The 25,844-nt window shown below is 39.6% G+C and overlaps 1 protein-coding gene across 1 annotated transcript in view; it reads right to left on the bottom strand.

The window, feature by feature from the left end:
- Positions 1–25,428, bottom strand: part of sfmbt2 (Scm like with four mbt domains 2) — a 63,095-nt gene extending 37,667 nt beyond the window's left edge. The window contains exons 1-5 of the mRNA XM_085376103.1: positions 25,351–25,428; positions 18,375–18,556; positions 14,708–14,802; positions 7,154–7,394; positions 3,415–3,435 (exon numbers count right to left, since the gene is read on the bottom strand). Coding sequence (XP_085232229.1) covers positions 3,415–3,435; positions 7,154–7,394; positions 14,708–14,802; positions 18,375–18,465 — 448 coding nt within the window. The 5' untranslated portion in view covers positions 18,466–18,556; positions 25,351–25,428. The remainder of the gene's footprint in view (positions 1–3,414; positions 3,436–7,153; positions 7,395–14,707; positions 14,803–18,374; positions 18,557–25,350) is intronic.
- Between the last annotated feature and the right edge of the window lie 416 nt (positions 25,429–25,844).

The raw sequence follows: 25,844 nt of genomic DNA, 5'->3' as shown, positions 1-25,844 counted from the left end.
CTCACATAACACATGCGGACACACGAACACGCACATGCACTCACACAGAATTACATACATGCACATGAGACAATGAGTTCACAGGAGCAGCTCGACTGCCTGAACAGGCCTCGTTTTCTCACTCTGACCCCAAAGCTTCAAAAAGAGTGAAACTTTCACATGTGTCTATTGTGGTCTCAATTATACTCTCACTGTCTTCATGCACTAATTTGTCGGCTCACCTGCAGACGTGACAGAAAACAAGTTCTACATTTACCTGTCAAAACTTTGCTTCTTCAACTAGCATGAGCCTTTTAATTGGAGCAAAATTTCCAAATGAAATGTGTTTGTTTGTAATTTAGCACGACGCAGCTAATTATAAGCTGATTTTCCAACAGCGGGAGCGGAAATAGGACATTACAGGCGAAGTGGAAAGAAACAGTTCACCCCTCTTACACGGTCTTTGAGATGACTTTTTTATTTCTAGAAATAAGCAAATTATGGGAGAGAAGTGCTCGCAGTTCTTTCAAAAAAAAAAAAAAAAGAAGAAAAGAAGATGCTGATTAAAATAGGCGCTGATTTTAGGAGCACATTAGTTAGCAAAGCAGCATTTCAAGTGAAGGACTGTGTATGTGTGCAAGTTTCATGACTGAATAAGCAAGTTTGACAAGGGATTAAGGTGTGTTTGGTCGATGTGGTTTGTCCAAGCAAATCAAATATGTAAATGAACTGGTATTCAGGTTTTTCACAACCTGGAAACAAACTAAGGTGAAACGGTTTTCTGAGGGAGTCCTGAATTGTAGAAGTGAGCCTCATGTGAGAAATTTTACAAACGACTGTGCTCCTGCTTAATGTAGGCCAGCAGCACCAGTCAGGCAATCAGGAGGAGTCATTGTGAAACTCTGAAGAGAGCAGAGCAGAAAAAGGAAAATCACAGCCACATTTTAAATCTCATCTTAAAGCTTTTTACGTAAAAGCCTTTCCCTGTGCTTGAACTGTTCTCTGTAATAATGAAACCTTCAAAATGTGCAAATTTAACAGTCTCCTGAGATGCTGCGTTTCCTGGAGCTATCACTGGTTCAGAGATCTGAAGTAAAATTCCTGCTTCCGTAAGGACTGCTTCACCCAAACTATGCCAGATATCTGCCTGTGTCATACTATTCAGACATAACACAAGATCTGTGTTATAAAGGTTAATTGATAACATAAATGAGCCTTTACACACTCTTCATTCTAAATACAAGCATCATCCACATTTTATTTCTAGTTTTATTTATTTAAATGGACAAACTAACCCTTTAAGGCAGTGGGTTTCCAAATGAGGTCTGTAACACATAGCCAAGGGCAAATAAACCAAATAATCTGCAAATGTGCTGTGATATTAAAAGAGTCCATAACATACATATCTACCAGTGCCTGCAAACAAATTATTGTGTGCTTTACTCCCACCCACTTTATCTGTGTGCAAACAGAAGCTCTTATATGACTGTGACACATCATGTCACATGCGTATATAAGCTGAAAAGGTGTAAAATACGTACAGTTCCAGTGGCATCTACAAGTACACATAGTATGTAAGCATATGCTTAACCTGTGTCAGGATTATGAGGTGATTCCAGGAAAACCTGAAAAAAAATCCCCCCTGTATTTAAATGGCAGCACTAAGCCACTACAGTGTTACTTAAGAAGAGCGTGCAAAACCATGAAAAGCTTCCAAACTACTATTACAGATCCTGCAGAGAGACCGTTCTGCTCCATGCTTCAATATGCACAGTTTTAAGAAGAATCATGAGTCTGAGTGCACGCTGAGCATTTGTTTGTCTTTTCAGAATGACATGAACACAAGCTTGCTGTTTCTAAATATAAAACCTGCAGATAACCTGAGAGGTTAATGCACAAGAAATGCATTACTCATTACTTAAACCACAGCCTGCAGCCTATCTGCATCGAAGAGCAAACACATTTAAAAAAAAAAAAAAACACACTTTGAAAACTGTAAAGAATAAAAATATTGCTTAAATTTTTTCAAAGAGCAGTCCTCCACTGAGCCCTAATTAATGTATGTGGCATAATAAGCCAACTGACTTCAAACTATCTGAACTATGACAGCAAACCAAAGTGAGCACCTTGCATCAGTGCAAGCAGTTTAGAAAATGGATAATACACACAACAAAATGCAATTCACAAGCAAGAGAGCAAAGATTAAAAGAAGATCAAAAGCCAAAAGTTACACCAAGGATAAATGATAAAAACAACTTGCTTATCAATTTGAAACAGAGCCATGCTAGACTCAACAATACAACACAGCATGACTCGACAGTTAAAAACAAAACAAAAAATACCCTAAAATTAAAAAAAGCTACACTTCACTGAGCAACCTAAGAGCTTTTTTCTCTCGAGGTCTACTGTCTTTATTTTAAAAACTAGTGTTCCTGGGTCAATATACACACACACGGCTTGATCCTTTTAGCAGCCAACCTGTAACATGTACAAATAAAGACCTGATGCATAAAAAGCACTTGATATATAAGACTTGACATATATTTTATAACAACTTCCAACCAAATCACAAGCAGAGAAAAAGGCTTCATCCTCACAGCTTTACTCTCGCCCACGCACTTGCATCCATAAAAAGAAAAAAGTAAACACTGAGAAAACAAAGAAAAAGGTGGGGAAGCAGTACTACACCACGCCTAAATCCAAGTTCTGAAATTATCCAGTGCATCTGATTATGTTTTTTTACGTTTTACTTCCAAGGCTATATGCTGTATATGCATCCTATCTGGAAAGTCTCAACATGCAACGAGAGCAACTAAAGATACCTTTTAAACTGCATTGTGTTCTTTTTTGATCAAACTTGCTCATCATAAGAAAAAAAAAAAACATAACATCAACACTTCAAACTATTGCCTCAAAAAGTTCCCATAGAACTGGTGACACGTATTGATCATATCTGGCAGACACAGCAGTCCTTTAACCTCTGATCTCTCTTCAAACATGCACTAGTGACCTTCTTCTAAATCATTGTTTGTTTGTAGCTCGCTGGTGGAGACGGCCACTTTATCAAAGCATCACACTTCTCACTGAGCAGCTTCGTTTCTGCACTAGTTATCATAAGAGCACAGGCACAAACAGCAGTGTGTGTGTGTGTGTGCGCGTGTGTGTGTGTGTGACTGCTATCACTCTGCTAAGACACTCTCACTCAACATTCAGCTAGAAAGGAGTCACATGCAAGAAGAGGCAAGACATGACAACAGGGCTGTGAGGTCACGCCCTGTACAGAGGTGAAAAGAGGAAGAGGAGGAGGAGGGGGGGGGGGGGGGGCACACTGTACATGCAGCTCTGAGGCCTAAGCCTGACCCAGTGTTGATTTCATGTTAGCCACTAGTGAGCCAGGCAGGTGAGTTAGTCAGAGGCTCTGTTAGAGCTGCTTACCTTTTCTTAGGTAAATGTTATCTGAGAAATAAAAACAAACAAAAAAGGAAACAAATAAAACAGGTAACTGTAACACAGGTGAAAGCAGTCAAAAATACACACTTGGCTCTCATACTCCAGCTTACTAAGAATACATACACTTACTCACACACACGCACACACACAAAATGTGCATACTATGATGCAAATCCTTGAAATGAAGCGACAAAGAACTCGTAGGGGTCACACATTGACACTATGTTGCAGAAGATTCTTTGGGGAATATAACACTGACTCCATTACATGATATACGCCTCAGTTTGCATCATTTAACATGCAGTGGTGTCAGCCATCCATCATTAGTAGAATATATACACACACACACACACACATAATTATACATGTATAAGCTTTCTGACAGGCAGACAGAGAGCTAGTTAATATCAGTGGTTAGTTATATTATAATTGGAACCGACTTTTTAGTGCAAAACACATTTTTTTATTAACACCTGCAAATACTTTCATCAATTTATCATAAATTGATGAAAGTATGATGGATAGAATGGATAGAATGGATGATGGATGATGGATAGAAATTGTGAAATTATTTTAAACCCACAGAATTTAAAAGGTAACCCTGCTCAGTTATAGATGTTTGCATGGCTCTCTTTCTTTCTTTCTTTCTTTCTTTGCTGATACTGACCTCACTTTTTTTGTGTCTCTTATGCATTTAAGGTCTGCCTCCAGCAAGGTGCTGGCTTTTGGGATGTGCATGTATCTCCCTCTGGAAATCTGTGCCACACGTGGTTATTCATAATAACCTGCCTGTGTATAGGAAGGATGTCCACAGCTAGCAGACTACACCATCAAACATTGCTGCCATTAGCTGAAATACCAGCTGGTTAAACAGGTTCATCTTCTTTTCATCTTATTAATGCACTACTCCATTGATTAAGAAAATGAGCAGTTGAATTCTGGCTTTGTGTGACATATAATTACATGACCGAAGAATTGTGCAACTGCTAATTGTTAGCCACACCAAGCAAACTAATCTGATATTTTGTGTGTGTGACATGTGGCGCAAAGTTGGACACACTTCAGCGACATCTAAGAGGCGCGCACATTACTTGTATGAGCAGGATCTAATCTGAAATATGACACTGTGCTCAGTTTCGATTGTTTACCTACTTTTAGACTAGTCTGTTGCTCTAATCTTTTCATCCTGCTTTATGGATTATCTATCTATTTATTTATTTATGTATTCTGGAAGGAGGTCAGGGTGGATGGTTGGGAACACACAGATCAGACAATCTGATTTAGAGACCAGAGTTTGACATGGTTCCTTAAGCAAATGACACAATGATTATGAATTTAGCCAAAAAGTATTTAAAAACACAATATTTTTTCCTTTTGCCCAATGAATGCTGTAACAACAACAAAAAACAACAACCTGAAAGTAAAAAATGTTGCAAAACTGTTCAGTAAAACCATTTCTTTGACTTGTTCCTGCAGCTAATGCAAATATAAGTCGTGATTTTAAAACAATCATAAAATGGCACAACCATGGATCACAATTCCTTCAAATCATTTGCAATTCAAAAAAAAGGAAGCAAAAACTGTAAATTTACAACACGCACGCTTCACATCAGATTGAATTCTTCAGACTGAAAAGGTTTAACCGAACGACAGAAAAGTTTTTCCAAATCTTCTGATATTTTGCTTAATTTATTTTTCATTAAAAAATTCGTAATCTTTTATGTAAACTTTGGAAAAAAAAAATTATATTTATATGTCAGGTTGGATTTTGGGAACTCGTGATGGCTGTTTTGTTTTGTTTTTTAAACATTGCTGTCAAATACCTGGGGAAACCACGTCACTGATTGATAGCGGAACAATCAGTACTTGCAGATGCTTTCACCTGCATTTTCATCTGCATTTTGCAACTTGAACCACACAAAACGCAGATTTGATCTGTTTTCTTTTTGAATGATTATCCCCTGAGATGCGAATGTGAATCATCACCTTGTGGAAACAGATATTGTATAATCACTTTCCACAAGAGCAGTTTCTGACTGAAAAGGACACATGGAGTCGATGTGAGGGCAAGGACACTAGAGTCAAGTGAAAATCCAGGTCATCTCCACAACGACTGCGGCGCATCTATCCATCAGGAGGGAAAGTGTCGAGAAAAATAAATGGTCTGAACAAGCCTGGGAGGATGAGTCATCTATCTGAGGGGGAGCTGCATGTGGAAAAATATCTCAGCTGTGAAAGCTTTGACAAAGTTGTGGTGAAAGGGACAAGATTTTCTAAGAAGTTAAGGATGTATTGTTTGGGTAAGGCTGAATGGAAGTGCAAAAGTGGAGACTAAAAAAAAAAAGCTCCTTTTGTACAACAGGTATCCTGCCTTCGTTTAACACCTGGCTGAGGTGAATGGGATGGATGTGATGGGTGTGATGCTTCGGTTGGATAAATGGCAGTTGAGCAGCCATTACAAAAAAAAAAAATTCTTTCAGGAGACCTGACTTTCCACTCAGTTTACTTAAAGCATTCTTTGAAAAGTAAATATGGGAGGTGTTCATGTTAACCTGTGTGTGTGTGTGTCTGTGTGTGTGGGTGCATTAACGTCACAACTACAACTGTCAATTGTCACACCAAATATAGCATCCTCTTCTCAGGACAGAAAGAAAACAAACTCACTGCACTGAAGCAAAAGGTAATAATTTGAATAAAACTATTATTTTAAAAGAGCAAATTAGTTTACATTAACGTTGTATACGGTATATACAGATTTGACAACCAACATGTGGTTAACCCTTGTTTATAGTAATTATGTGTCTATTTTTACAAGCACTGCTCAGATTATTGTAAACTAAAGAAATCCTGAAGAGAGGAAAAGCAAATGAGCTGCAGTTAATAAGCCAAAGTACTTTTTGCTCGCCATTGTGTGTTACCCTGCAACACGGGCTATGTGGCACTGCCTGTTAGAGACAAGTGTATGAGCAGGTTTTCTTTGCTGGCATTTCAGTGATAGAAAGTTGTAGGCGCTCAGAGATTCCCAGATAACACAGAGGGATATCGTTTCAACGGTTGGAAAAGATGACACGTTCTGGAGAAAACTTTGAACCAAATTTCCAATTCCACTCCTATACCAGCGCTGATTTTGACACCTTTTGATCAGAAGAAGGTTTTTTGATCAGTTTCCATGAGCAATGACCAAAGCATCAACATTAATTTGTGGCTTATCTGCTCCTAGCTCACATCGCTCTGTCACTAATAGTTTCCCCCCAAAGTACCGGCTAGACAAACTGACTTCACAAGATAAAACTGCCTTTCTACTAGCTGCTGTTAGCTGACACTCAGTTTTATTCCTTATGCAGAGTTTGCTTTGGAGGGGAGGGTGCACAACGCACTGGATTTTTAATGGGAATGTGTTTTCAGTTTTTTAAAGGTTGAAACACTACAAATTTTTTAGACTACATTTGAGTTAGTTTTCAAAAGCTAGTTTTGAATTAGAAATGAACTGATTTTTATTCTTACAAAACAGCATAATCTGTCATGGTACCAGAGATGTAAGTATTACCAGCTGATTTTCTAACAGAAGTGAGTAAAACTTGTGTAAATTTCATAAATGCTGCGTATTTCAGTAACCTTTGACCAGGATTTTGTTTATCTTCACAGTGGTTCAAGAGGACCCTTTATGATACAGAGATCTAAATGTGTGCGTGGTGCACGGGTGCATCAAAGTAATCCTTCCTACCTTCAGGGGGCATGAGGGTCTTGTTGTTTTGTGCACACCAGCCAACTGGGTGCAGCTCAGCTGTCATGACATCACACCAGAAGTCAGCCTTGCGGTCCTCGCCGTAGCCACTGAAGCGCAGGAGCAGCAGCTGGCCACATGTAGTGATGATGGTGGCCACCCAATAAGTGTCTGGGTTGCTCTTATTGGCCACTTCGAGCTTCATGCCAGGCTGGAAGCTGCTCTGAAGGCTGATCTCCACCTATAGAGGAAAACAAAAGGACTTTCAAGTTATAATCTTTTTTTTTTGCTTGTTTTTTTTAAGACGTTTGTCTTACTGTTTTTCCTTAAAAATTGAAGTTAACACTGACATTTGGGAGACCAACAGGGCATGAACACAATCAGAGGATCAGAAGTCAATTTCCATTTATAAACTCTGGTTGTACATATAAACTGTGTCTGACAGCTGAAATATTACAGGTCAACCATGAACCACACTTCAGTGTGCAGGTTTGTGGCCCCTTTGGATACTTTGGCTTTAAAATAAGGGTGATAAGCATGAAGTTTGTTTACATCCTGCTTGACCTCCCTGATCTTTACACTGTAGGTTGGTACTACATCCATAATAAACTATAAAAAAAAAGTATAAAAAGGAATAAACTAGGTAAATTTGACAAATGAACAAAAAAAAAAAAAGAGGAACAGTCTTTTTTTGTGGAACTAAAGTAGTGACAGTAGGGGTGTATGACATAACCAAAATAATATTAATAACACTGTGTGGGGGATGAGTTCTGGCGCTGTTTCAAAACTCAGTATTCACAGTAGCAAAACGAGCGTTAAAGGGAACTCCACTCATTTTACACACAAAGGTCAGCTTATGCGAAGTGCTTCACAGCCTGTGAAAACAGTTGCTTAGTGTCTTTCCTTGCTTTGCAGGAGGCCAAAGAAAACAACCCTTGAGAATTTCATTAGGACCGTCATGGCTCGAGCTTCAGACTAGACAAACTAATGAAAGAAAAGTGTTACAAACAGAAAGCATGAAGATTCAAAGACAAGAGCATGCAGGAAGTTGTAATGCAGGAATATTCGTTATGTGCAATCTGGTGTTTCTGGAATTGAACCTACATCAGATATTAAAGGTCAGGATATTTCCACCCATGCATTTTTTTAAAGATGCCATTTCCAGGCACTTTCTGTCTTGTAACTGGAATTTTTTTCAGTTTGTTGGCGGAGATGTCCTCATGCAAAATGATGATGGGAATTTTCTGACATTTGACTAAATAACCAACAATAACAGTGTGAGACTCCAGACTCCATATATCAGTGAGCTACTAAAACCATACATGACATCTAGATCTCTGGAGTCTACTGATCAATGCTGTACCTATATCCAGGCTAAAGACTAAAACAAAGACAAAAGGTGACTGGGCGCTTCTGTTGGACGTAAGATCTGTGGACACTGTTAATATCTTTAAAAAGAAACTTAGGACCCTTCTGTTCAGACTTCTATTTATAAATGTATACTATTTTAATTGTTGGATCTTATTCTGTATTGTTATTTTTTGAGAGCACTATATAAATAAACCTTACTTACTCCTGGGTTCATGTGAAAAAGTGACATTTTCTTGTCAATTCCACCCCATTTCAGCCTATTTCACTTTGCTATGTATTTGTTAAATTATGATCTGAATTTTTTGATCCACATCCAGATCTGGATTGACTCTAAAAGTTAATTATTTACGTTTAACTGAGCCTCACCTCTGGAAAACATTTAGAGCAAATCTATTCATGGCACTTTGAGTACTCCTGCTAACAAACCAATCACATCACCTCCTTAAAGGAAGTAATTGAACAACAGTGTGATATCTAATCTCACATGTATTTTATCAATAGTGTATCACCTGATATTACATATTTACTGACAGGATCAAGTGCTGAGAGTGCCTAAGAACTGCTTTACAGTGCTACTAACAGCATGTAAGACGGATGTAGGTGAGATTTTAATATTCACCAAACCAAATTACTTTCAGAAAAAGACTAAAACAATCCCTCAGGTTAAATAAAAGCCTCTCAGTTTGTCCTTGTGCAGAAAAAGCGATAAATCTGTATATAAAAGAATAATGCATTTCCACCATAGCCACAAGCTGCTGTACAATTCTAGAGAACATTACAAGCCCAGCAGGATGTTCACATTCAACACTAGAAAAAAAGAAAAAACACCACACACACACACACACACACACACACACACACACACACACACACACACACACACACACACACACACACACACACACACACACACACACACACACTCAGAAGTGAATGGAAAAGCCAACATCTTAGAAATAAACACAATACAAATGGCCCCGTGACTTCCTGCTACAACAATGCAAACGTGCTGTATCACTCTGGCTGGCTTATGTAAGAGAGCTACGGGCAGCCTCAGCAGCAAACACTGACTGTGTGTGTGTGTGTGTGTGTGTGTATGTGTGTGTGTGTGTGTGTGTGTGTGTGTGCACGCGCAGGGATGTGTGTGCACAAGCCCAAGAGAAATCACTGTTTCAATTTGTCCAGGCAGAGAGAGAAATGAGGGCTGCACTTTACTGAATCACATTTTTCTGGGGAATTCATGGTCTGTTTCCCAGTGACTCAATCCACTTACCAACAGGGCAATTTAGGCTCCCAAGAAACCCCGTCCCCTCAAATCACCACAGACAGTTTGTCCAACATTGAGGCGCACTTGTAAAACTCACATATTTTAATCTTGGTTTTATTACACTCAACACTCAGTGACGTAAGAAAGTGAGACACTGACACACATATTTTACACCTCTGAAGCCCGTCCTCCCGGCAGCTGAGCGCGGTGAGTCTCATAAGAGCAGACAGCTGCTCCGCTGGACAAACACACGGTCATCTGAGGTGGATAAAGACTTCGCATCCAGGATCAGCTCTATTCGCCCATCTGGCCCTCTCCTGTGATGTAATGTATTAATGGAGGCAAAGCTGAGTAACTATTACTTATAGGGTGTCTTTTCTGGAGGACTGCTAGTAAAAAAAAAATTAAATAAATTAAATAAATTAAATAATTAAATAAATTAAATAATTAAATAATTAAATAATTAGATAGATAGATAGATAGATAGATAGATAGATAGATAGATAGATAGATAGTTATGTAAAACCACATGCGTTTTTTGTTCGTTATATGATTATTATTAACCCTGTAATTAATCAGTAGTGAAATTTAAGTCTGAAACTAACCCTCTGTTTAAGAAGAAAAACAAAGACTCCTTGATAAAATTATTAGTGCTACATTTTTGGATGCTGATCTAAAGTAACTAGGAAAGCTGTTAGAGCCAGCTATTGTAACTAGGATATGGGGTGTGGAGAGTGGGGGTGGTTTGTTACAATTTAATGTTGTCCTCTATTCATGTAGTGCCATCTGCAATAACACTAATCTCTAATTTGGGCAGCAGCACAGGCAGAGCAGTGGATCTGCGTGTGTGCTGCACACAGGAGGAGGGAGACCCGGGGGACTTTGTTCCCACTTACTGCATGATGAGAAAGTAAACTATGTACATACAGACACCAGCAGTAGAGCACTAATATGGGCTCAAAATGTGGTCATAAATATTTTGTACTTGTAAATCGGTTTTGTACTTGTAAATCAGGATTTGTATGTGTAAAAAAGATTTGTATGTGTAAAAAAAAATTTGTGTGTGCGTAAAAAAGATTTGTATGTGTAAAATAAATTTGTGTGTGGGTAAAAAAAAGATTTGTATGTGTAAAAAAGATTTGTGCGTGCGTAAAAAAGATTTGTGTGTGGACAAAAAAAACCCCTGCAAGTTACAAGTATGAATTTTGACCCTATTTTTCTTCCTTTCATCTGATTGGTCAATGTCATGTCAATCACAAATGTAACAATCCAATCAGAGAACAGATGGGTTTGGCTGTCGAGGGGCGCTTTTTTTGAACTGCAGGTCCTTGAAGGGAATAAATGCCCTTTTACATGCCAACCCAGCGTTTTCCTTCATCACCATGAAGGAAAACAGTCTGTGGTCGTCCGAGTTTGGGGATTTTTGTGTCACAGGTCTACGTGTTTAATATAGGGAATTCCACAGCCTTTTCAACAGCGCTGCGGACTGCGGGGTAGGGGCGGGCAGTGTTTTGGAAATGACAGTCTTCATTACAAAGCTTTCTTTGTTATGAATTAGCATAGATGTTTTTATTGAACATTTGAAGAACTAGCAAAAAAAACCCAGAAACTCTTGTAGAGGACATAAAGTCAGAGATAGAAAAGACAAGGAGCAGGTGCATCTAGTACAGGTAGAGCTGCTGCAAAAACCCACAGAGCCCAGCAGCCAGCGCAACAAATTCTGGATCCTTTGCTTTTAGTTAGCAGTTAGCATTAGCAGCACATCCTGCGTCCGATGTGAAAGGACTTTTATGCTGCGCACTGTGACTCACAGCAATGGTCCTGAGTCAGCCCTGACTTTGTGTTAAACTAATCCTAAAGTAATAATGGTATTTCTAACCACTCATATACCACAACTTTACCTTTTCAACAGCTACTGAAAATTAGGGGACCTAGCTGCTACCCTTCAAGGACCTGCAGTTCAAAAAAGTGCCCCTCCGACAGCCAAACCCATCTGTTCTCTGATTGGATTGTTATATTTGTGATTGACATGACATTGACCAATCAGATGAAAGGAAGAAAAATAGGGTCAAAATTCGTACTTGTAACTTGCAGGGTTTTTTTTTCTAAGTCCACACACAAATCTTTTTTACCCACGCACAAATCTTTTTTTACACATACAAATCTTTTTTACGCACACACAAATCTTTTTTACACACACACAAATTTTTTTTACACATATAAATCCTGATTTACAAGTACAAAACCGATTTACAAGTACAAAATATTTATGACCACATTTTGAGCCCATACACTAACTTACAACTGAGATAAAGTACTGTGCAAAAATCCTGAGCCACCCCCACCTTTATATTTTGCTTTCAAGCAGCCAGACTTTTATTTGGACCTTTGCTACTTTTTCACAGATATTCAGTACAGTCCTTGTACCTGACCACTTTTGGAGAAATGCGTTTTTTGTTTGTTAAATCGCTGAGCACAGACCTGTGAATTATTGAAGCATAAAAAGCAACACCTAACTCTAAGAATGAACCAGTGGACCCATCTACACACAGGAAACTTATTTTAAATGATATCTTAAGGCACTTTGTTACTATAGCCTGTCACAAAAACACAAATTGTTTCAGTTTCTTTAACTAAATCCCAAAAAGCCAAATATGATACAGTCTGACAAGAATAAAATAGTAATTATCCACCACCAAGGTGCATCCTAAAGAGGAATACATTAAAAACCTGGCATATATTCCGTATGGTGTGTCCCTAAAACAAATTTGAGGAAACTGGACAAGTGGTGAACTAGTTGGTGACCCCTGAGCAACTTCCTTTGGGGTGGCTCACAGAATTAAATACTAAAATGCCATAAAAGACACCAAGCCAAACGGTTTAAATGTAAATTAAATAACATTAAACACAGTTTTCGGTTTCAGCAGCTTGAACATTCAGCTGGCCCACAAAGACAAACCACTTCCCTACTAGTCTTTCTTCTGTGGTTTCTGTGAGCAGACAGAAACAATTTCCACCTTCTAATAAACATATTTAAGCTACTTCAGCTGGAAGGAGAGCTGTGAGATGGACACTAAACATCAGCGACAGCAGGTGAATTCGACATGTTAAGCAGGCAACATAGTCGGTGATGGTCGACTCAAGGCCCGGTTTACCCCTCAGCTGGCCCTGACCAGGACAGCCCAAACCAACTTCAGCCTAGCAAATCAGAGCAAAGCAGAGCACAGTTGGCCTATAGACTCACTACCAAGAAAAGTACCTTTCTCTTTCACCTCTTAGCTCTCCAAAAATCTGTGGTCTGAGTAGCATCAGTAGTGATTATATAGATTTCACTTTTAAACAAGCTCTAGGCTGTGGTACATTGTTTTGATATCTGATAATGCAGCTTTCTAGAGAACTAAAACTGTAACCCAGTTCTAGTTCACACAAAGATAATGATCTGGGCATAGTGCAGCGCAGTCATATCTAGCATGCTCAGTATTTTGCCACTTTGCCACACAGCCTCTGGTGCGAGTTTTGCACAAAAAGTGCTGATTTTTAACATGCAGATGTTTTAGTGCCTACTCGAAACTGTTTTATTGTCTTCTGGCTAGCTGAGTAACTTGCTGCACCAACTGAGAGTTTACCCCATAAAATATAACACAGTGAAACCTGAGTCACTGAGCTTGAGCTTTATACTTTCAAGTTTCATGTTCTGATATTACTTTAACAACAGAATAACCTTGTTAATGTCACGCTGAAGATTTCACACAGACTGCACATGTCTATCTGAGTGTTTTGCTGCAAGTAGGAACGACTGGTCTGCCATACGTCATGCATCTCAAAAAGATGACATGTCTGGACACCACACAAAGCACAGGATTTGTGAGCAAACTCCATGCAAATACATAATCAATATACATATAAATTCCATGTTTGGAAATACTCTTTTATTTATTTATTCATTTATAAGTGCTACATGGCTCTGAAAGCTTATCCAAAAGTAGAGCATAAACAAGGTCGATAGTAAAAAAAAAGGTGCTCTGTTTAGGATAAAATCATGTAATAAATTTATTCTTGCAGCAGTTCAGCAAGCATAATAGACCAAATTGACTCCAAGTCTTCATCAGGATCTGACAAATACAAATTTGTAAATTCCACAAAAAGGCCGAAAGCAACAATGAATTAAATCCTACTAAGACGCTATTGTGTGTGGCTCTGAAGTCTCATACTGTATATCCTAATCCTGCGATACAGAGCTCCACTTTTGTCCAAAAACTATCACAAAAACACAACAAAAAGCAACACTGTTGCACTGGTGGCACTGACTGGTATTCATTATGACAAACACAAACAGTGCTGTTTGTTTTGACTAAAAATCATGCTGTCTTGATTTGCCCAACAGAAAACAGTCCTCAAAAAATTCACTCGGCCAGAAATGTGGTAGTCCAAGACTATCAAGAAAGACATATGAACACATTGTTGAAAGGAGAAAAATGCTACACTGGTGATACTTAGATAATGTCCTAATATCATTATAATGACTGCTTTCATTTGCCACACCTACTTCAGGGCAAGAAAACAGGAAAGACTGGGTATGATGATAACATTCAAATATAGTCTCAGGAAAAGTGAATGAACAGCTGGTCCTTATTATGTTATTTATTTGCATCTATTGTCATGTTTTCTTTGGTACCTAATTAGGTACCTAAAATGGTATTTTAAAAAAAAGAAAAAGAAATGCCAAAGGTCGCCCAACAACGCGTGCGTCACAAGGAAACAAAGACACTGAATCCTCTGTTGAGGCTTGAACACAGCACTGCCCTGTTTTGGTTCTCTCCCATGTGTTGTTAAAGGATCTCTGCATATGGCACTTATCTATGAGGCTGTATTTAAAGGATTAACATGTCAGGTGAAGTTTGTAGACAGTCACTCACATGCTTGAAGTTGGTGTGAGGGGCAGCGTCGGCCCCATTCTCCTCCAGGTACTCCTCCCAGTTAAACTCCACCTCTTCCTCCATCGAATCTGCATCTAAATGAACAAAAGTCAACTGTACATTAACCAACAATAAGACAGATACTTAAAACAACAATTTAGCTCCCAGCTGATTTTTGTTTTTACTGTTACTTATTGCCTCATTCGTGCCCAGGAAACAAGGAAATATACCTAATAAGAACGGAGGCTTTCAGCTCTTCATCACACTCCCTTTGAATATTTAGACAGTTTAAAATTGTTGTTACACAACAAGAACATCAGGCACTGCCACTGGAAAATGTCATCTTATTTATTAACAGGCCTAAGCAGCTGTTGGCCCATATCTCAGTGCATCCCTAATGCAGGTAGCAATTAAACACAGAGCTGTAATTTCTTGTAAATGTAGCTAATTTTGCCTAAGCACAAAATCCACAGTAAACTATCTGGAGGCAGTTTGCGTGCACAGCGTGCTGCAGGTTGTCTTACATAATGTCATTAATGTTTCTCCTGAAGGTGACTGAAGCTGATGCAGTCGAGGCATGCGTCAGGGTTTTTTTCCCCATCAGTATGTTTCTGTGTGAGTGAAGTATGTGAAGGCTGTGTGTGTGTGTCTGTGTGTGTGTTTCAGTGTGTGCCGAATCTCTGGAGACTCCTCAGAGTGAAAACTGAGGGACTGAACCTGTTCTGTGTAATGAGAGGAGATGGTAGCGAGCTGCTATTTTGATGGAGTTTGTTTCTAATAGACTGAAGTGTCTGCTCTCATTTTTCCCATGAATGGACATACGTGGCTTCCTCCCCTTAGTGGTCATTTTTCACTTTGTATATTATTAAATTAGTACATGTTTTTTCTTGTTTCTGATCATCAGCCAAAATTCAGACAATTTCATATTACATAGAGACTGCCTGACAATGCAGAATAAACTGCTTGGAACATGTTGCCATGGAGCTCCCTCCACATATGTTCTAGATTCACACTGCATAGTAAATTCATTCTGTACATATGAGATCTGTCATAATCCACCGCAGTGGTTTCCAAGCTGTGTCCTGTGGCCCAACAGAGCACCTCGAGGTTAGTCCAGGTGTACCTTGGGTATTTGTGTCAACTTAACATTATTAGTGCAAATTTAAATTCATGATATCAGTTTAAAGAGTCTGACAATAAGATGGGTGAGGTAAGAGAGATAACTTTCCTGTGTGCAACACACAACTGCTAACTGAAATGGTTATGCTATTAAAAGTGCCTGCATCTGAAAATACAATCAAAAGAGGAACTGACAACACTTCAGATGACAAACAGGCTATTTTCTGCAGATATGAACACATGTGCGCCTTGTACTGTGTTTTTTGGGACACCTTACACAAGAAACACAAAAATAAGCAATTTAACACCAACATTAAGTTACACGATATGTCAGTGCATGTCGCCTCAGCTTCTCTTACAGGGAGTGCAGAATTATTAGGCAAATGAGTATTTTGTCCACATCATCCTCTTCATGCATGTTGTCTTACTCCAAGCTGTATAGGCTCGAAAGCCTACTACCAATTAAGCATATTAGGTGATGTGCATCTCTGTAATGAGAAGGGGTGTGGTCTAATGACATCAACACCCTATATCAGGTGTGCATAATTATTAGGCAACTTCCTTTCCTTTGGCAAAATGGGTCAAAAGAAGGACTTGACAGGCTCAGAAAAGTCAAAAATAGTGAGATATCTTGCAGAGGGATGCAGCAGTCTCAAAATTGCAAAGCTTCTGAAGCGTGATCATCGAACAATCAAGCGTTTCATTCAAAATAGTCAACAGGGTCGCAAGAAGCGTGTGGAAAAACCAAGGCGCAAAATAACTGCCCATGAACTGAGAAAAGTCAAGCGTGCAGCTGCCAAGATGCCACTTGCCACCAGTTTGGCCATATTTCAGAGCTGCAACATCACTGGAGTGCCCAAAAGCACAAGGTGTGCAATACTCAGAGACATGGCCAAGGTAAGAAAGGCTGAAAGACGACCACCACTGAACAAGACACACAAGCTGAAACGTCAAGACTGGGCCAAGAAATATCTCAAGACTGGTTTTTCTAAGGTTTTATGGACTGATGAAATGAGAGTGAGTCTTGATGGGCCAGATGGATGGGCCCGTGGCTGGATTGGTAAAGGGCAGAGAGCTCCAGTCCGACTCAGACGCCAGCAAGGTGGAGGTGGAGTACTGGTTTGGGCTGGTATCATCAAAGATGAGCTTGTGGGGCCTATTCGGGTTGAGGATGGAGTCAAGCTCAACTCCCAGTCCTACTGCCAGTTTCTGGAAGACACCTTCTTCAAGCAGTGGTACAGGAAGAAGTCTGCATCCTTCAAGAAAAACATGATTTCCATGCAGGACAATGCTCCATCACACGCGTCCAAGTACTCCACAGCGTGGCTGGCAAGAAAGGGTATAAAAGAAGAATAACTAATGACATGGCCACCTTGTTCACCTGATCTGAACCCCATTGAGAACCTGTGGTCCATCATCAAATGTGAGATTTACAAGGAGGGAAAACAGTACACCTCTCTGAACAGTGTCTGGGAGGCTGTGGTTGCTGCTGCACGCAATGTTGATGGTGAACAGATCAAAACACTGACAGAATCCATGGATGGCAGGCTTTTGAGTGTCCTTGCAAAGAAAGGTGGCTATATTGGTCGCTGATTTGTTTTGGTTTTGTTTTTGAATGTCAGAAATGTATATTTGTGAATGTGGAGATGTTATATTGGTTTCACTGGTAAAAATAAATAATTGAAATGGGTATTTATTTGTTTTTTGTTAAGTTGCCTAATAATTATGCACAGTAATAGTCACCTGCACACACAGATATCCCCCTAAAATAGCTAAAACTAAAAACAAACTAAAAACTACTTCCAAAAACATTCAGCTTTGATATTAATGAGTTTTTTGGGTTCATTGAGAACATGGTTGTTGTTCAATAACAAAATTATTCCTCAAAAATACAACTTGCCTAATAATTTTGCACTCCCTGTAGTTAAATGATAAATCAAAGTCATTTTACAACTTATACTCCACTGGTTCAGTTTCAGGTATAAGAAGTGTTAAAAATGTCCCATCATGAACAAAAACTTAAATTTGCACCTTCGCTCAGGATTGCAAACACATCAAACTGGCATTTAGCTCACATTTTATGTTTTCTTTAGAAAGAGAAAGTAGCACAACAACTGCAAGTCCAGAATGTGCCTCGGATACAGGCCAGTAACGTATCCTGACATGTTCATGTGCAATGACAAAACAGCCTGTAAAGTGGGCTTCCACGTAACGGTATGGGCATAGGTGTTACATAACAGCCATCTTTGAATACACAGGAAAAAATACATGCTTCTCGTGACTAAGCCATGAGGACAGGAGAATTCAGTTCAAGCAATAAACAGCCAGGGACATACCCTTACTGCTGACCTAAAGGAGAAATCTACAGAGAGAATTAGAGCATGTCTTTGTGACACAAGTGGCATTCTCTGTTTCCCATCTTGTTAGTGAGATTCCTCAGACGCATTTTCATCTGTGTCAACCGCACCAATCTGTTGATCTGATGAGGGCTGCAACATGAAACCACCCTGGCCACATTATGGTTAAAAAAAGCAGTGCAGGGTCTTACCTGTGTTCACCTCTTCTTCTTTCCCATTGGTGGGATAGTGTGGCTTCACTGTAGTGAGGGCCAGTGGCTGCTCCTGAGTGTGAGACTGCATGCTGCCCGTTTGACTTCCTGTTGAGCATTAACCTTTAAACCTGAGATCTTTCAATTCTTCTTCACAGCATCTCTCGCCTTCCTTGACAGCCCTGCACCAGAAAAGATAAATTCAATCAAAGCTCTAATTTAAATCAGATAATGTTCAATCTGCCCTCTGTCCAGAATAGTCCAAGAGCCTTCCAGGAAACAGATGATTTTACTGCTCTTCGCTTACAATAACACGAACGAATCGACACAGTTCACAAAACCTTGAGGTTTGCACACATAAACAGCCAGTATTTGATGAGAATTTCCTTGGAAATTGTGCACACTGTATTTCCATTTTCTTGAGAATAAACAAAAGAAGAAGTGGGTGGTTACCACAACCAGCAACAGCCAGTTTGTCTTAATGTGCTAAAAAGAAAAGAATGCCACCTTCAGAAACTTAACACAAGTCAGCTGATATTTTCAAAACAGTAAAAAGCACAGCAGTTTTCTGCATCATTAAAATCATCCTCTCCCTCCTCTGCCTGTGTGCTTTTCCAATATCTTGCATGCTGTGTTCATTTTCATACCACAGCAAAACTGCATCAGATAACCAGTCAGAGTCAAACAAAGTAGAAAAACTGGAATAACATGACTAAGCAAACAAGTCTGCAAATAAGTGTGACCAGAAAATATGCATCCAGGCACCTGAGGCAAGAGAATAATACAGAAGAGCAGAATCATGTCACTGTAACTAAATATGGAAGACTAAAGAGGAAATACTGTCTGACCGTAAATATGTATTTCTGGCACATACTGAAGGAAGCGTAACTGTGTAACGCTAACAACCATAAACACGTTTCTTTTGATCCTTTATATCATTAGCTAAGCTAATGTGTTAACTGAATATTGTTGGAAAGAACTGTAATAAAAAAATAATAAAAAAGAAAACAGGTAACCATGTCCTGATATTAAGTTTTAACCTTTTTCTTGTGGCTTTCTGTTATTATACAGAAATACCTGCAACTTACTCTACTTCTTTTGTCTTTTTGGTTTGTAATCCTGCTAATAACCTTCAACCTAATGCAAATCCTAACAGGTAAAACATGCTTCCAGGTGTTGATTAGCAAACCAGCTTCACCCTAACCCTTTGATCCAAAGGTTAGTTTCTTCCCCTCCTCACAAAACTACAAAACTCAACTGTAAATGTGACTGGGCTGTTTGTTTTTACCTTTCCCAACCCGTTTTATGTGGTATTGTTTTTCTTTTTAATTCTGTTTCTCTGTATTTAGTTAATCAGTTCAACTATTTCACCATTTGCACATTGACTGATTAACTGTTTAGGCCAGGCGTGTCAAACATAAGGCCCGGGGACCAGAATCACCCTGGTGAAGACTCCAAACCGGCCAACTGAATAGCTTTGGAAAATGTGAAGGACAACATAAATTTTTGACTTTTAATTGTATTTTCACAATATTTACAGCTTTTCCTATAGATAAAGACCTCTGTCATAAAATTCCCAATACAAAGTAATTAATTTATACATTTCTATAATTTTACACATTTGCTTCTTACAATTTAAGCACAAAGAGTCATACTGACAGATTTCTTTCATTTACTACAGCGGCCCTTTATCATGTGCAAAAACTGAGACAAACTCCTTAAATTGCACCTTTTATCTTATATTTAGATATCACATTGACTACATGTGTAGTTACATTTCTTTACACATAGACAGAAATGGAAGTTTTAATGTAACATAAGGCTGTATATGACCTGCAATGCAAAATGAGTTTGACGTCCTTGGTTTAGGTTATAATTATTACTAAATCATGCAAAAATATAGTGAACATTTTCACTGAGTCCTCCCTCAACTCCTTAAATGTCTCATTAGTCCACAACCCTCACAGCAGGTCCCTTCTCTGAGCAGTTCTCCCATGTCTGCAATGATCTTCACAGCATCAAAAACATGACAAGTTAATTTTCCCATTAATGTGGCTTTAACCAAGGAACCTGTACACATCCGGAGCTGCTGCACAGCTGCTGCCTACTGCCGATCATAACTAAGATAGGTGAACTGCAGAGACTTATTTCCTACAGGAATCAATAAAGGATGTCTTACCCTCTAATACAAAGCAGAGAAAACAAGCAAATCCTCCAACCTAAAAAATACAATTCACTGATGATCACTCCTTGCAGTGCATCATTAAAGCTGTATAAATACACTTAAAAATGCCAAGACAGCACGTAGAAACCATGAGACTTGTGCAGTAAAAGGAATTTTAAGCAATAAAGTAAATCCTAAAGGAATAAAAACCAAAAGTCTATCCAACGCTGGCATTATTCCATGAATAAAACAAAGAAAAACAATCAAAACAATCATCAGTTCATTATATTCACAACAACAGGCTATGCTTGTCACTTGCCTGGTGGTTGTTCTTGGTCATGCAGTCACATCACCAATGAATCACTCACCGACTTACACCCATTTTCATCAACCTGGCAATTAGAGCTGAGGCATGTTGCTGTCACACAGCGATCCTCAATCAAGAAGAAAACAACTCCAAGCTCATGGGGTTGTTGCTCTCAACTATGAAAATCAATATCCAAAAGAGCAAAAAATACTCCGTGATTAAGTACCCAACCTGATGTGCACCCACATGGGAAAAAAGAAGAAGAAATAAAACAAAACTGTGATGCGCATCCAGCAATCCTCTGATGAAAACACACTGAAGTCCTGCTTCCAAAAAAGAGAACAAAAGAAAGAGCCTTAAAATCCACAGGAAAGGAAAACACTTCTCCTCGTCCTCGCACGCCTGTTGGAGCTGCGAGTGTATGTAGAACTGTGAGGCTGCAGCACAAAGGCTGTGACAGCCTCAACAACTAACTGTGTGTGTGTGTGCGCGCCATCCCCCACCACAGAACACACACCCCCTTGCGTCCCACAGTGGCTCCGGCGTGCATCCATTGCGTAAACAACACGCTGAGCTAATTTGGCTCACATGACGCTGCTGTTTGCTGCCCTTATCCCCCACTCTCTGCCTAAGTACACTACAATCTTCAGCACTGATACATCACTGTCGTCAGCAGCCTTCCACAGCACTCATTAAACTCATCAGAGTGCTCAAACACTGCTATCAAACAGTAGGAGGAGGATGAGCAGCTCGTTTCTTTTCCTTAAAATTCTCTTTAAAAACTTGCAGTTTCACATTCACTCTACATCTGCTTATTTCAACACCTCAGCAAAGCAATCTAGAGCCTGATTGACATCTTTTAACTACTTTTTATGGTTTGTTATTTTAAAAACAGAAACAACGATCCACAATTTGCAGCTTTTGTCGATTTTATATCATCGTACATTGGATAGCTCTAAGATTTTTGAGCTGATGTGAATTTTCAATGCATGACAATTGACTCCCAAAGTCATAACCTCCTGTTTGAACTTTAAAATATCAGATTTTTACCAGTTTTAGTTCTGCCTAATCCAGAATTTCAAACACACTTCTTCGCCTGTTCACCCATCATAAGAAACACATATGTGAAATGTTTTTTTTTCCTCTCCAGTCTTTACTTCCACCGAAAAATGAGAGGAAGAGAAGTTACAGCCATGAAACGATGAGTCAGTAACACTGGTGTTATTGAACTTGTTCTCAATACTCTCAGCTTCAACTCCATCTAATTTGTTTTAACAGAAATGAAGCACAACAAATCCTACATCCATCTGAGTCACTGTAGCACAAGGTTGCCTCAAACCTTTGAAAAATTGCACCATGTATGCACAGCCCTCAATAGGGCGAGGAACAATGCACCTTTCTGAGCTGTTTTGGTGCTACACTGTAGCCCGTTTTCTCTGAACTGAAAGAAAGAGAGTAAGCCCTGTGGTTAAAGTGACTTTGAGCTTTAATTTGAGGGCTTTAACAACCACACGAGATGAAAAGTGCAGCGACTGCAGCCCTATCATTGTCCACCTGCACTTCCCAGCAACTGGAGGCAGAATGTTTTTTTTTTTTTTTTTTAAACGCACCAACCATTCCCCACACTAATTAGCTCAATACATGATGAGAACACCCTCGAAACATTTAAGCTGAAGGTTTTATTTCCAGTATGCTGGAAGTAAAAAACAAACAAACAAAAAAACCCACAAAAAAACCAGGAAATGTGTCATTGTTCAAATACTTTTGGCTAGCATTGCTCATTTCCCTAGAAGTCACTGCACATATTTATTATACTTGTAAACTCCTTGAATAGTCTCTGGAATAAAAGGTCACATATGCTCATTTTATCAAATTAATGAAGTACTTTGGGGTCTTGAGGAAAGAAAGCTCACATCTATGTGCCTAAAGGTGCTTTACAATGAGTTTTCACAAGACACAGGCTTTAAAATTAATTTCTATGCGTGTAAAGTTTGGAAACAGGAGAACTAAACTCCCCCTATCCTCCTACATAAAATTAAATATTGCAATGAACCACTGGAAGTCGGCTTAAACAACAATGTTTTCTACACTGACTACTCCATACCAGCGCAAGCTGAGCTTTTCCTTAAATTGATCCCTCACTGGATAAACAAGTTTTCCAAACCCTGAGGGACGTTTGTTTGTTCTGACTCAGTGTTAACAGTTCCCCTCAGCGTTCATCCAAAAAACAAGCCAAATTTTTGAAGGAGTTTTTTTCTGGGAGTTTCGCATTTGTACTTGATGAAGCCTGCTGACCTGCAGCCTCCTGGAGGAAACAGCCCAGATTGGTCACCAGGGGATTAAACTGCTCTGAGAGTGTTTAATCTCAGACGCAGGACATTTGTGCCCCAATTGTCTTGGATTGAGAAGAGTTTTTTTTTTAATTGATTAGCCCCTGATGGGGCGCTCGGGCATCCACGTGCTGTCTTCTTGCCTTTCTCTAAACCCATCCATGCCAAAGATTTAATAGGGGATTTAGGAGATTAACTACCACTGCTTGGGCTTGGGTTTTATTGCATTACTCCGTATTAGGTTCTCTTCTTTTAGAGCTATCCAAGAGTTGTTTCCTCTTGGCAACAGGATGTTATCATATAACAATTTGTCCTCTGTTTCTAACTCTTAATTCCTGCTGTTTTTAACATAGATGTGCACACAACGCACCCAATGTGCTTTATTCCCCAATTAGAACTGCCTGTGATCCCTCACTGAAAACATAAGCATGAAATGACGTCGGGCAAACAAGCATCTGCCCCTCAGGACCACAAATAAATAAATAAATAAAAGAGAGAGGAAACAAGGGGTGAAACTCCCACATCCCAGAGCATTCTTACAACTTCCACAAAACACACTTGCATAACATGGACAGCCTGCAAATCCAAGGCTTTTGGAAAGCAGGAGGAGAAGCTGATATTTGCCTACCTCCTCCCCTTATTCAAATAAGGGGGGAGAGTAAGTGTGATGCCAGCAGAAAGAAAGAAAGAAAGAAAGAAAGAAAGAAAGAAAGAAAGAAAGAACTGGACTCTTTCTATCTTTGCTTCTCTTATCTGTGCAGAATATGTGATTGCCTCTTTTCCTGAAACGCTCACCAGTGGATTAGCATACAATGCCTGATCAAAAAAAACAGCCGCGTGATAAATGGCTGTTGGATGACACTTTTAAAATAAATGAATAAATAAAAAGCCAAACCACCAAAAATGATAATCAGCTGGTCTCGTATTGGTCTTTCCCGTGGAGAAAATGGATTATGTATGTTTAACATTATGACCATCTTCGCATTTTCTCCTTTAAAAGTGCTCATTTTAGGCGTTTTCCCTTTATCCGCACGCCTGCGCTCACGCATTCCCACTCGCAGCGTCGTGGAAAAAATCTTTGGAGCCACAAGAAGTCTAAAAGCATGATTTATTCATGCCGAACCTCTATCTGGGGCTCCGTTACGCAGTCTTTATTGTTTCTGCTCATTATGGTGACGAATTTAATCAGGAGGTGGAATCCTCTGGAATATTGTAAAGCCACTAAAAAAGAAAGAAATTGATTTTTGCGAAGCACCTCGCAAAGAAAAAGAGAAATAATTAAATAAATACGCATGTGGTTTTACCCAATTATCTGCTTAATCACTCAGAAAAAAAAAAAAAAGAAATCCCCGCAGAGAAAACAACACAGCGAAAGAATTTTTTCTCGCCCGACTGTGCCAACGTCAACATATTAATCTAAGATTGCAGGGGGGATCAAAATCACCCTGTTGGTTTTATAAGGAAAACAGTATTAATCTGACACACGGCGATCTAGAAGCATCGAATGAGCCACAGCATTTTTGATAAAAGTGAAAGAGGAAACGTTAAGTGCACATAAGGAAGATGAGGCTGTGAGGGGTGTAGCCGACCAGCAGGCTGGCTGGCACTCCGGTCATGTACTTTGCACACTCAAAACTGCAGCGGAAAAAAACTCCCACGGAGTTGCCAAATGCACACTTTGAATTTAATTGATTAAACCTCGTCCATGTCCACCAAAAGAAACCGAACCGGACGCTTTATCTGCCGTCGTTTTATTTTTTCCTCGTTCAAAGATTTTAAGGCGCAGTTTTCCCCCTACGATCACCATAACCCGCCATGTTGAAAGTGGTTTGACATTTTGGCAGTGTCCGGTATTTTCCGAAGGCTTTTACGCATCTAAAGATGACGGGAAAAAAATCCCACATGACTCATCTATATGAGAATGACGGCAATAAGTCATTTCTGGCGTTAATCTTTAAAATCAACTTCGTGCTCACGCCAAACAAAATTGCGTCGCGTCCATATAAAACACAGCATTAAAGAAACACATCAAATAACACACGAGCCGCCACTCACTCCTATTTTCCCCACGAATTGTTATAAATTGTGTTGTTTTCAAAGCAGTAAATGGCAGAACACATGCTAACAGGCAAAATAAATAAATAAAAAAAATAACAAGGCAATAAACGATATTACCGAGAGTGCCACGAGACAACGTCCTCTCCGCCGGTGAAAGCTGTTAATTACAGCGCGTGCGAGACACTTTGAGCAACTTGGGCTCGTGAACGAAAGCTCGCGACTATATTATCTCGTTTCTACAGAAACCGTCTCAGGAGCACTTCGCTGTTTCAAAGCGGAGGAGGAGGAAAAAAATAACTCTGCCTGTGTTTATTTCGCCGATAAAACCTCCCCCCCCCCCGTCCCCCCTCAAACCCCGTCCCCCCATAAACCCCCCCCCCCCCCTGCTCAGGACCGCCGGAGCCGTCACCTGTCTTACCTGTCCAAGTTTTTTTTTGTTGCCTCTCCTTCTCGTGACCCCCCTCTGCCTTTTCTCTCTCTCTCTCTCTCTCTCGTTCCCGCGAGCTACGCAAGCGACGTCTTTCAGCTGCTGCTGCCCCCCCTCCTGTTCCAATATGGCATCCCCCATCTGCGCATGTCCAAAAAACATCTACAAATACTTTCAAGCCAAC

Source organism: Diplotaxodon limnothrissa, linkage group LG17, assembly GCF_057381915.1.
Source record: "Diplotaxodon limnothrissa isolate DT_005_m linkage group LG17, D_limnothrissa_male_GT1.1, whole genome shotgun sequence".
In the NCBI taxonomy this organism is placed as follows: Eukaryota; Metazoa; Chordata; class Actinopteri; order Cichliformes; family Cichlidae; genus Diplotaxodon; species Diplotaxodon limnothrissa.
Note: the sequence above shows the minus strand (reverse complement) of the source record. Positions and strands in the feature narration are given on the sequence as shown.